Source organism: Bufo gargarizans, chromosome 3, assembly GCF_014858855.1.
Source record: "Bufo gargarizans isolate SCDJY-AF-19 chromosome 3, ASM1485885v1, whole genome shotgun sequence".
Taxonomy (NCBI): Eukaryota; Metazoa; Chordata; class Amphibia; order Anura; family Bufonidae; genus Bufo; species Bufo gargarizans.
The window spans coordinates 239,195,650-239,209,128 of NC_058082.1; the positions used below are offsets into that span (position 1 = coordinate 239,195,650).

At 39.0% G+C, this 13,479-nt stretch overlaps 1 protein-coding gene across 6 annotated transcripts in view; it reads right to left on the reverse strand.

The window, feature by feature from the left end:
• Nucleotides 1-13,479, reverse strand: part of DMD (dystrophin) — a 3,186,583-nt gene that overhangs the window by 990,740 nt on the left and 2,182,364 nt on the right. For all 6 annotated transcript variants that reach the window (XM_044284724.1, XM_044284721.1, XM_044284723.1 and 3 more), the window contains one exon: nucleotides 6,307-6,408. In XM_044284724.1, the coding sequence (XP_044140659.1) occupies nucleotides 6,307-6,408 (102 nt within the window). The remainder of the gene's footprint in view (nucleotides 1-6,306; nucleotides 6,409-13,479) is intronic.

The window sequence follows — 13,479 nt, forward strand, 5'->3', positions numbered from 1 at the left end:
TCCAATCAATGAGATGAGATTGGAGGTGTTGGCTACAGCTGCCCTATAAAAAATACACACCAGTTCTGGGTTTGCTTTTCACAAGAAGCATTGCCTGATGTGAATGATGCCTCATACAAAAAAGCTCTCAGAAGACCTATGATTAAGAATTGTTGACTTGCATAAAACTGGAAAGGGTTATAAAAGTATCTCCAAAAGTCTTGCTGTTCATCAGTCCACAGTAAGACAAATCGTCTATAGATTGAGAAAGTTCAGCACTGCTGCTACTCTCCCTAAGAGTGGCCGTCCTGTAAAGATGACTTCAAGAGCACAGCGCAGACTGCTCAATAAGGTGAAGAAGAATCCTAGAGTGTCAGCTAAAGACTTATAAAAGTCTCTGGCATATGTTAACTTCCCTGTTAGCGAATCTACGATATGTAAAACACTAAACAAGAATAGACTTCCTGGGAGGATACCACAGAAGAAGCCACTGCTGTCCAAAAAAACATTTGCACAAGAGCACCTGGATGTCCCACAGCAGTACTAGCAAAATATTCTGTGGACAGATGAAACCAAAGTTGAGTTTTTTGGAAGAAACACAAAACACTATGTGTGGAGAAAAAGAGGCACAGCACACCAACATCAAAACCTCATCCCAACTGTGAAGTATGGTGGTGGGGGCATCATGGTTTGGGGCTGTTTTGCTGCATCAGGGCCTGTACGGATTGCTATTATCAAGGGAAAAATGAATTCCCAAGTTTATCAAGACATTTTGCAGGAGAACTTAAAGGATAACTGTCACATTTAGACCCTAATTTCAATTTTCATACATGTAGTTATTAATAACATGATATTCCAGAATCAGTTACTATTAGACTGACTTACCCCATATTTAATAAGATTCAGCCCTTAGCAACCAGTCTGTATAAAACTGCAATTTCACTATTCAGTTAAGATGGCCGCCACTGCCCTCACCCTGAGTCTAATCCCGCCTGCCCTCACTAGCCAGTAACAATAGCCCCCCAAAAGTGTCAGTAACCAGAGCCATCCCCCTAAAGGGTTAATCTCCTGCAGCACAAAGGGGTCCTCTTACTGCATTTTGATTTCATTTATACACTGAGCAGATGGCAGATCTCCCTTTCCTCGTCTGCACTGCTTCCACTCTGCATTCTCCTGCTCTGCTGAGTGAGGGAGCGTTTGCCAAGCGCAGGGACAGGGAGAAGTGCACACAGCCCAGGCACTGTTAGCTGCTGGGGAGGACCTGGCTGGTAAAAGTAGTCAGTACAGGGAACAAAAATGTGGAATTAAGAGGTAATTGAATACACAGTGAAAAGTTGAAATAGGGCCACCAAGGAGACATTAATCACCAGAATCCAATACTAAAAATAAATAAAAAATACTACAGTTATCCTTAAAGGCGATCGGTCCACCAGCTGAAGCTCAACAGAAGATGGGTGTTGCAACAGGACAATCGAAAGCATAGACATAGAAGTAAATCAACAACAGAATGGCTTAAACAGAAGAAAATATGCCTTCTGGAGTGGCCCAGTCAGAGTCCTGACCTCAACCTGATTGAGATGCTATGGCATGACCTCAAGAAAGCGATTCACACCAGAGATCCCAAGAATATTGCTGAACTGAAAGAGTTCTGTAAAGAGGAATGGTCAAGAATTACTCCTGACCGTTGTGCGCATCTGATTTGCAACTACAGGAAACGTTTGGTTGAAGTTATTGCTGCCAAAGGAGGTTCAACCAATTATTAAATCCAAGGGTTCACATACTTTTTCCACCTGCACTGTGAATGTTTACATGGTGTGTTCAATAAAAACATGGTAACATTTAATTATTTGTGTGTTATTAGTTTAGGCAGACTGTGATTGTCTATTGTTATGACTTAGATGAAGATCAGATCACATTTTATGACCAATGTGTGCAGAAATCCATATAATTCCAAATGGTTCACATACTTTTTCTTGCAACTGTATACCTAACTCTTTGTCATATGTTCAACATTTTTCCTCCAGGCCGATGAGAACAAAGAAATGCCAAAGACAATCACAATGCATTTTTTTTTTACAGTCGTTTATAAATTAGACACAAATCGAAAAAAAGAACTTTTCAGTCAAACTATAAAAAATGAAAACAAAAAAAAACCATAAGGAATATTTGTGTCAGACAACGCAGACTTGAGATTGACTAGTTTGACTTAAAACGAACATGCCAAAATTGTTCAACCATAAAAACTCAGAATTGCTGCATGCCTTGCTTTCCTTTAAAAGGATATTTTGGGGAGGTGAAGTAGCTTGCCCAAGGTCACACAGCTAGAGGATAAGCAAGAAACGGTACAAATTATTTATGTTGCAAAACCAAAGAGAATTCTATCTCCATTGTTTTCTTTTCTTTAGCTTTACTTGGCAAACTTAGACATAAATCATTTCTTTGCAACTTTCACAAAATAAACTTAAGTATAAATTTACTTTCTATGGTGCAAAACTTGAAATAATAATTATCACTCTAGTTATGTATTTCTATATAGTCCCAGTTCCCATTTGTATGAAAAATGATTTGGGTTGTGATATAAACAATTTAACAGCCATGATTAATCTCAGGGGCTTCTTATTAGAAATTTCTTGGTTAGTTTTCTGTCAAAGAATGAGAGTTGATGAAAAAGTGAGAGAAAGGGAACCTGTGCTATCTATGCCTACATCATTTACAGGGGAAGTAGCAAGGCAGTACTATCAGTGTATATGCTGTAATTGAAAAAGAGAGACATGGAGCAGTACTCTTCATACATACATCATGTGTAAGAAAAGACAGAAAGGTAGTTCTGTCTGTAGCTAAGTAAATAACTAGCCATATAGAAAAGAAATGAGGCAGCGCCTTATGGTTAATTTTGTTGTGTACAGTGATAATGTAAAGGCTGGTATTACACTTACTTTAGTTCACAATCGGCTACACTGCATGAGCAGTAAGCCAGGAACTTAGATGGGAGAACTTGCACACAAAAAAAAATAAAAAAAAAAAAATTGTTCAGGTGTTGCTATCAACGGATTTGGAAGCAAGAACATATAAAAAATATAATTGCTTTATTTGTTGATATTGGAATTATATTTTTATGTGTTCCTCAGTCCAAGTCAGTTGGTGACAGCACCTGAACTATGGTCCCTTTTTGTGCATGTTTTCCAGTCTATGTAATTAACAATAGGAGGCAGGAAATCAAAACTTTCTGTGCCTACATCATTTGCAGAGAGTCAGAAAGCAATACTATCTGTGCATGTGTTCTGTAGTACTGACTGTGCCTATATCATTACAGTGAGGGACAAGGAGTCAGCACTATGTCAACATATCGGCAAAGAAAGACTGAGTCTGTTTTGCCTGTGCTACATGATTCATAAAGAAGGGCAGGGAGGAATTATTATCTATGCCTACACCACCTATAAACCGAGACAAGGAAGAAGTACTATCTGTGTAAATATCATTTACAAGGGGATGATCAGAGTTAGTATTGTCTTTTTCTGTTTCATTTACAAGAAGAGACAGGGAGCTAGTATTACCTAGTATTGTGTTGAATATCACAATATACATAATGAGTCAATCACAGGGATTATGGTCACCTTGCTGTGAGGTGAGCTGAAATCCATTGAAAATGCACATTCTTTTAAAGAGGACCGGTCTCACCAACTACCATGTCTATTTTAGTAAATAATTGTATCGCACATGACATGGCCATTCTGGAGCACCTATTTTTATATTTCTATGTTGTGTCATTCCTGTTTTTTTCCTGCCTGAAGTTTAGAAATTAAGGTAAAACCTGATGTTACCATCTGAGGGTGAGTCCTTGCATAGTCTGACACTGTCCAATTCGAGCTACCAGTGTAAGATATACAGGTATAACAATAGATGTTACGGAATTGACCGGAGAATACAAGTAGTTACTAAAACAGACATGCAGTGTATCGAGAGAGGTGAAAGGTCCCCTTAAACCACTTAGCAACCCATGACGAATATGTGTAGCATGCATGGAGTGGGCTCACTAAGTGATCCAGCTCCATATGGGGTGGATGCTGGCTCTATAATTGTCAATAACCAGGATTAGAGACAACTCTGAACTAATTTAACCACTCTGAGGCCTCGGTCAATAGAGGCTGTGGTATCTCAGTGTACAGAAGGAAGGGTCTCCATTTGTTCTCCCGCTGCAGCACACATGACTAAATTACAGGGATTTAAACAGTTGTTATTACAGCCAGGGGAAGGGGGTGATGGCTCCCAGGCCTATCATAGTGAGCTGCCTGAAAAGCTTCATCCGAGGCACAGCCTGTGAAAATGCTATGCACTAGCATTCTATTGCAGTCTACAATACAAGCAATCAGATCACATATTGAAATCCCTTAGAGGGAATAAAAATTGCAGTAAAACATTTTGTTAAAATGTTTAAAAAAAATAATTATACAAAATCAAATAGATCCACTTTCACAGTTTTACATAAAAAAAATTATAGAAAAAAATATATAATTGGTATTGCCAAATCTGAAAATAAACTATTAAAATATAAAAATATTTTTTTCTGTATGGTTAATGCTTTAGCAAAAAAATAAATAAAAATGTGCCTTTTACCATTTTTAGGTCATCTTGCCCCCCTCCCCCAAAAAAAAAACAAGCCTTTGCTCAGCTCTGTTGTAAAAAAAAATCTTTAAAAGTTATGGGTGTCCGTATATGGCTATAATGATAATTATATATCACCATAATCATGTTGACCCACACAATATGCTATGGTAAAAACCAATTGTGCTATAAAAACTTACAGCTTGCCCCACAAAAAACAAGCCCTGATTGAATATGAAACTAAAATGTAAAAAGTTACATTTCTTGGAAGGTAGGGAGGAAATAAATGGGAAAGAAAAACTGAAAATTGACTGGGCCATTAAAGGGTTAAAGAAATAATATTGAGAGGTCAACAATGCTTAGTTGTTTTTTTTAACTCGGTGTATAGAATGGCGATAAAAATGTGATAAAGCCAATGATTACAATCTTTGTGTTTTATATCTATAATAACTACCCATCTGCACTGGCACAATAAGCAAAAAATAATAATATAATAGTGTTTTTGCCAGGGAATAAGTAGGAATATAGCCTAAAGTCAGTGAGGCTGCATTTGCAAAGTTGACAAGGTAAAAATAATATTATGAACATTGCAATTATAAACTAAACCAAATTAGAAGTTGAGTTGTAATTTAAAGCTGCCCTTTACTGAAATGCTCGATGAAACAAATAATAACCAGACTTTTGTTTCCATTCCAGATGCCTTGCAGCCATTAACAGTAAGGTGTAATATATTTTTTTTTCTATGCTCATTCAAGCCTGCTTAAAGTTAAAGAAAAACTGTTACCACGAAATGCAGTGCAATCTGCAATGCAGGCTGCATAATATAGAGCAGGAGGAGCTGAGCAGATTGATATAAAGCTTTGTGGGAAGAGATTCAATAAAACTTGCAATTTTATAGATTTGGATCTCTCCTGTTTCCGAGCTCAGGGCGACCCACTCGACTTTTAGCAGTGATTGATTGCATTCCATGTGTGTGTATACACATAGCTGTCAGTCATTGATAAGACAGCCCCTATGTAATACTGAGCTCAGAAAAAGCAGACACTCCAATGTATAAATTATGAGTTTTGCTGAATCTTTTCCCACAGAACTATGTATAAATCTGCTCAGCTGCTCTTGCTCTATAACCTGCTGCCTACAGATGTATTGCATTTCATGGAGAAAATATTTCTTTACATGCAGTTGTTTCTTAGAGACAACAGTTTTTATGTAGGTAATGGAAATAATGCATTACAAAATGTAGGTGGGACTGCAGACTCGAGACCTAGCAGTTGGTACTGACAGAAAGTACACTAGAGAAGATGTAGATAAGATCTACAGCAGCTTTTTGGAATCTGGCCCACATTTAATAATTCAAGACAGGCAGTGGATATTATTATTAAGGGGTTTTCCAGAATTTTAACATTAATAGTGTATTGAAAACAATACCAACTATGTTCATATATCTATGTCTGTATCAAGTGACTAGGGCTTGGCTGCGGTACCACGAATGACTACATTAACAAGAATATAGTAGTACTTCTTTGTTAAACACTGCAATTACAGAATGCCAGAACCCCTTTATTTCTGCAGATATATATTAAAAACAAGACTATGTCCTGAAAAGAATTACGAGAGTTAGATATCCAAAGAATTTCAAAGGAAATATTTCCTATGTATTGGCTACAAATGTTAACCCTACATGAGATTTAGAGAAATAAGATTACACACAGGTTCAATAGTTACCTTTAAAGGATAGGGCATGGATTTCTCAGCTTGAAGTTGGCGCCCCTTAGACAATATACCTTCCACATGTGGCCTTTTAGCTGCTAGAGCATCCTCTGTTTCCTAAAAAGGAGAAAGAAATATTCAAAATTTAGAAGTAGAATAGAAAAGTATTAGACGGTTGTCTCATGGCATAAAGAAGTTCAGGTAAATAGAAACAGTACCAACCGTGTACATTTGTAGAAATGTTAGATGGACTCATGCCATAAAGAAGTTCAGGTAATTGTGCACAATTTACATTTAACCCTTTCTCTACCAGAAGCGATAGGCAAACATGGCACCCGCTTGCATGACCGCCAGGTCTCTGCTATTTCAAACAGCAGAGAATTCACTGAAGTAATGAATATACAAGAGGTAGACGTCCCTATATAATTATAGATCACTGAGATGAGGGAAACACTATAAATAACTTTATTATGATAATCTAAAGACTTGGGGAAAGGGTCAAGGAGTACTTGGGGAAAGGGTCACTGATCTGCAAACAAAAGGTTAAATATAAAATTGTAGCAACTGGAGGGGAGATGGTCTGCCCAGAGGATAATAACCAAATATATATTGGGTAGACACCTGAGACTGCAGATGTAATAGATCGAAGGTTACTGCTCCCCAGAGGGGACAAACATACACTGGTGTGTACATATCATGCAAAAAGGCTTAAACCAGTGAAATACCTGAAGGGTATGATTACAACCCCTATATTCAGGAATCACAGCCTGGATAATAGGACACCAACCAGATGGTTTGAAAAAAAGGGTGCCGCTGGATGCAAAAAATGGGGCTGAAGCAAGTAAGCAAAAAGACCCTATTCACAGCACACAGTGCACCAGCTACAATGAGGCTAATAACTGAAATAAAGCCTCAACGCTGTAGCCAATATGCTAAATCACTCTCAACTACCTAGCATTGGAAACTGTCACCTTCACTAACAGGAGTCATACTCAACACGTTTCTTAATGTAGAGTCATCAGGAGTATACAGCTCTGAAGGTAAATATCATCAAAGGCTGCCACACTAGTAGTGTGTGGCAGCAAGTCTGGCGCTAGGATGGCCGTAATACGGCCACTCAAAGCGCCGATTTATGAAGCAATAAGACTGCCCACAAGGGGAGGGGCTACAGCGAGACGCGGTCAATCACAACACAGGCTTTGTAGAAGGTACATTTTACAGGGATAAAAGGGGATAATGTGAAAAAAGGCAAAAAAGGGGAGGGGAAGATCGAAATAAGAGAAAAATGACATACAGTTTAAAATGAAAGAGGGAGTATAAACACAGAATACTCCCTATTTCATATACACCAGTTGCCACCCCCCTTTTTTTAACATATATAAAAACTAAGGGTACTTTCACACTTGCGGCAGGATGGATCCGACAGGCTGTTCACCCGTCCTTCCGCTATTTCTCCGTGCTGCCGGACCGCCACTCCGTCCCCATTGACTATAATAGGGACGGGGAGGCGCTCCGCAGTATATATAACCCCTCACTATAAAAGGGGGGGAGGGGACAATGACACATTTTAGACCAACTTAGACCCCCAACTCAAAATTCATTAATAAAACAGGCAAAAGAGATATGTTTGTTCAAACCATATGGTCGGATCGTATTTAGGCGGAAGGTCCATTGAGCCTCCTTATGAAGAATCCCAAATTGCCCCCTCTCGACGAGGGTCTAATTACCTTAACCCCCTGAAATTGGATTGAACGAATATCCCCTGAATGCTGTGTGCAAAATGACACGCCACAGGAGTGTCTGCCTGTTTCCTGATGTTGTTGAGGTGCTCACCTATTCGCCGGCGAAATTAACGGGTGGTTTTGCCACATATTGTAATCCACAAATACGCGTTGCTAGGTATACCATACCTGTAGTTCTACAATTAATAAAAGATCTAATCGTGTAGTATTTTTATGTAGCGGTACTGGTAAAAACCCGTCCTGTTTTAATAGAGTAACATGCTATATAGCCACTACAACAAAAAGTACCCATGATGGAATTCACCAACCATGTACTAGAACGTGTAGGTTGAAAAAAAGAAAAAAACTGTAAACAAGTCGGTCTTTTAAGTTGCGACCCCTACGGAAGGTGACCTCTGGCACACTGCCCACTAAATGTCTGATATCCTTATCCATCTGGAGAATACCCCAGTGTTTACGTAGGATGTCTAAAATGGGCCCATTGGAGGCATCAAATGTTGCAATCAACCAGATTTGGTCCCCATTGGACCAAAAGTGACTCACGTGTGCATGAAACGGCGTGTTGATAGCCGAGGATACAATTTTTTTGTTAGAGGTATACCAAAGGGGCAGTTCCTGCGGGTTTGCCGTAACTGCTCTACTTTTTCAAATTTTCATATTAGGGCAAATTAACTTTAGTCCCGTTTCCTGCGTTGGGGGTACCCCAAAATAAATTGTATCCTCGGCCTATCAACACGCCGTTTCATGCACACTTGAGTCACTTTTGGTCACTAAACAGAAGGATGAGAATGAGGATCCAAATCTGGTTGGTTGCAACATTTGACACTGACAATGGGCCCATTTTAGACATCCCTATATATATATATATATATATATATATATGGTATAGTTGTAATCATACTGACCCAGAACGGAACGCCGTGTGATCAAAACTCGGTGGAGGAATTGTGTTTTTTTTCCAATTCCACTTCATTTGGAATGTTTAGCCACTTCCCACTACATTGAATGCCATAATTAATGGTGGCATGAGAAAGTTCAACTTGTCCCACAAAAAATAAGCCTTCATACAGCTATGTGAATGGACATATGAAAAAGGTATGGCTCAAGGAAAATAGGGAAGAAAAATAAAAACACAAAAATAAAAGAACCTCCAGTATCCTAAGGGTTAGACTACTCTCACTCAGCCTTATTTGATTGTCACACATCACATAACATCAAGGAAAATACTAGACTACTAACTAAATGTATAGAACCGAAAAAAGAAAGAGGCCTCACTATAACACCATAAATAAGGGCAAACAGAGAACCAATCATGTAAACCTAAAAGTGTTGCTAAAAAACAACCATAGAATGTCCAATTAAAAATATAAATGCTTTATTATGTCATCAATTGATAAAAAATACATAATACATTTTCACAGAATTAATTTGGAGAACAGTCAGCAAAACAACCTGGATGCCGTAGTCCCCCCGCGCCGGTGTCTCAATAACCCGCCAAACTGTTGGAATACATGTAAGATATATGTATGATATGCATGTACGGCGCCTCCATGACGTACTCGGCGCGCATCATCGGGCACAAGCGCTCGGTAAATAGGTATTAGCTGTGTTATATTATCTACTTACATGTGTGCAGCTACATGACCACATTCCCATTAACCGCCTGACGAAGCTGAGGCGAAACGCGCGTCGGGGTTCCAGCCCGCCCTGTGTCCGGTGTCTCTGCCCTCCATCATGTCTGTGGGTATGTCTGTTTTCCCAGCGGGTACCTGTGTGAGAGCCTTTTTTTCTGTAGCCTGTAATTGATGGCCTGGTGTATAGGGGCGTATCTACCTGAATATTTCAGATAGATATTGTGCTATTATTTGTTTTATATTATATATTATTTAGGGCCCCATTACTATATACTGACTCTCCTCAGGGTTATGCAGTGAAGTGAATATCACAGTTACTTGTAGCTGTTATGTACCAGATATTATCTACTCGTAATCACCTCACTGCATATCGTACATACACCTTACATGTATTCCAACTGTTTGGTGGGTTATTGAGACACCGGCGGGGGGGACTACAGCATCCAGGTTGTTTTGCTGACTGTTCTCCAAATTAATTCTGTGAAAATGCCTTATGTATTTTTGATCAATTGATAACATAATAAAGCATTTATATTTTTAATTGGGCATTCTATGGTTGTTTTTTAGAAACACTTTTAGGTTTACATACTAACTAAATGTAATAGCTTCCCTAGCTAGCTCAGTACCTCATGACAACACCTTTTTCCATACAAGAACTCATTTTTCTCAATGTCTAGTGTCATCATTTCTTCCACAGGCTGGGAACTCTATTAACTAAATCACATCATTCTTAAAGGAGCCTGCTCATCTGGCTCTTAAAACTCATTAAAGAGACCCTGATCTGTCCTAAAGGATGAAGAGGAACATTCCTTAATATTTTCACTCCCTTGATTCCACTCCGTTTTTAAGAAGACAAATATCAATTAGTAATATTGATTTCACATGCCTATCATTTATTACACAAATTATCAATAAAAAGTGTTATATATTTAGAGATGAAGAGGAAGATGAAAATGTTATGCTTTTGAAAGCTTATTGTTTGCTTTCTGTGATAAACACTTTCACGACAGTCTTATTTTTTTTTTCCTTCCCGTCTTATAAGAGCCATCTTATATTTTTTTTATTTTCTGTTCACATAGCTGTATAAGGGCTTGCTTTTTTAAAGAAAAGTTTTACTTTTTAATGGCATTATTTATCCTACCATAGCTTGTATTGGAAATCAGAAACAAAAATCATTGAGGGATAAAACTGGAAGATAACATAGTTCTGCCAAGGTTTGTTGTGTTTAGAGAGTTCAATGTGCACTAAAAATTACATGACATCATTTTTCTGCTTAACCAAGTTTGTATACGTTTTATGTTGCTTTACCACTTTAACCTTTGAAAAAATAAAACATTTCTTTACTTTGCCATTTTCTGAGCCACAAATTTGTAATATTTCTGGCTATAGACAAAGATGTATGTGGACATGTTTTCTGAAGGATTAACTATAGTTTTAATTGGTACAATTTTAGGGTATATATGACTTCATAATGAGTTTTGTTCAATGATCACTTTTGTTCGTGTATTTGTATAACTTTTTTTTCCAGTGTTCACCACAACAGAAAAATGTTTTTATATTTTACTAGTCCTGACATTTTGGAATGCACAGCACATGAATGTATTACTGTGGTTGTTGTGAACTTTCCTGACTCTCAAGGCTACCACAGAGCAGGGGCGTCGTTAGGTCAAAGCATTCGGGGCTGGAGCCCCGGATGTTTAGTCCAGTGCCCCGAATGTTTATGCTGGTAGGATTTTCTATTTATTTTTTATTAGGCTATTCCTAGCCGTCTGGGCAATCCCACAGATCATCCACCAACCCCCCTTGTACTTGTTCTGCTACTTGCAGGCTGTGCGGGCATAAGTTCAGAATTTCGGTACCCAATTCTGTTCTGCGGCACGTGATCCCACAAGACCAGCTGCGGGAGATAACGGGTCTCGCGGGATCACGCGCCGCAGAACAGAATTGCAGACCGAAGTGACTGAAGTTCTGAACTCATGCCCGCGCAGCCTGCAAGTAGCGGAACAAGTACAAGGGGGGTTGATGGGTTCCAACTTCTGTGATTAGTGTATAGTTGGGGGTTTGCTTAATTTTAAATTAGGCTGACCATAGGTTAGGATGATCTGTGGGGTTGTCCAGATGGTTAGGCCCTTCACTGTAGTTATTAACCCCTTTTAGCAGTCCCCCATTCACCGAAGGGGGACTGCTGAAAGGGGTTAATAACTACTGTGAAGGCCCCCCCCCGGTGGCGATAATGGCGTGGCTTCATGCGGGCTCGTGCCCCGGATGTCTTCAACCCCTAGCAAGGCCCCTGCCACAGAAAATGAATTGCCTCCCTGATCTCAGTGTGGGGGGAGGGGTGGTTGTGGGGGCCGTTGGGGCCCTGGAAGTGCAACGATCCCTGGGAAAACCACCTCAGGTGCACAATTGACCACGACATCTGAGGAGTCAAATGACCGGAACTGACATCATCATTGAGGCTGGATGCTAGCTGTATTACACAGTCGACCACCGCGATGTATGGAGCGATTTTGGCATGGGAGCCCACTCCATACTCCTTACAGATCACAATGACATAACTGTATATCATGATGTGCATAATGGTTAAAAAGACTGTCCTTTTTAAAAGAATCCAGGCTAAATAGGCATAGACGTAAATAATTTGCCACAATAATCACATACAGTATGTGTGCCGGTTTAGCTTGGAATCCTCTAATGTGGTCACCCCCTTTAAAGACATTAAAGATTTGATTTAAGAACAAAGTCAGTTTATGAAGATGTATCACTAGCAATTTTGTACAACTTAATTTGTCAGAGGGAAACATTTTCAATACATAAAACATTACCAAACTTTAATAATAGATTCTTAAAAAGGCCATTTAACAGTGGGAAGTAGAAAGAAATCATGAAAGATTTCGCCTGTCAAGTAGCGATTTTTCCAAAGGTCTACAGAAAATATGACAGTACTTTATTATTTAGACATTAGCAAGAAACTTGCACTATATGATCTGTATTTTATACATTGTCAAAGTACAATATAATTAGACTGAATAAGAAAGACCATTTGTTCATCATTTGTTCATCTTAATTTGCTGTATATACTCTCTCTCTCTCTAAATATATATACAGTGGGATGCGAAAGTTTGGGCAACCTTGTTGATCGTCATGATTTTCCTGTATAAACCGTTGGTTGTTACGATAAAAAATGTCAGTTAAGTATATCATATAGGAGACACACACAGTGATATTTGAGAAGTGAAATGAAGTTTATTGGATTTACAGAAAGTGTGCTATAATTGTTTAAACAAAATTAGGCAGGTGCATAAATTTGGGCACCACAAAAAAGAAATTAAATCAATATTTAGTAGATCCTCCTTTTGCAGAAATTACAGCCCCTAAACGCTTCCTGTAGGTTCCAATGAGAGTCTGGATTCTGGTTGAAGGTATTTGGACCATTCCTCTTTACAAAACACCTTTAGTTCATTCAGGTTTGATGGCTTCCGAGCATGGACAGCTCTCTTTAAGTCACACCACAGATTTTCAATTATATTCAGGTCTGGGGACTGAGATGGCCATTCCAGAACGTTGTACTTGTTCCTCTGCATAAATGCCTTAGTGGATTTTGAGCAGTGTTTAGGGTCGTTGTCTTGTTGAAAGATCCAGCCCCAGTGCAGCTTCAGCTTTGTCACTGATTCCTGGACATTGGTCTCCAGAATATGCTGATACTGAGTGGAATCCATGCATCCCTCAACTTTGACAAGATTCCCAGTCCCTGCACTGGCCACACAGCCCCACAGCATGATGGAACCACCACCATATTTTACTGTAGGTAG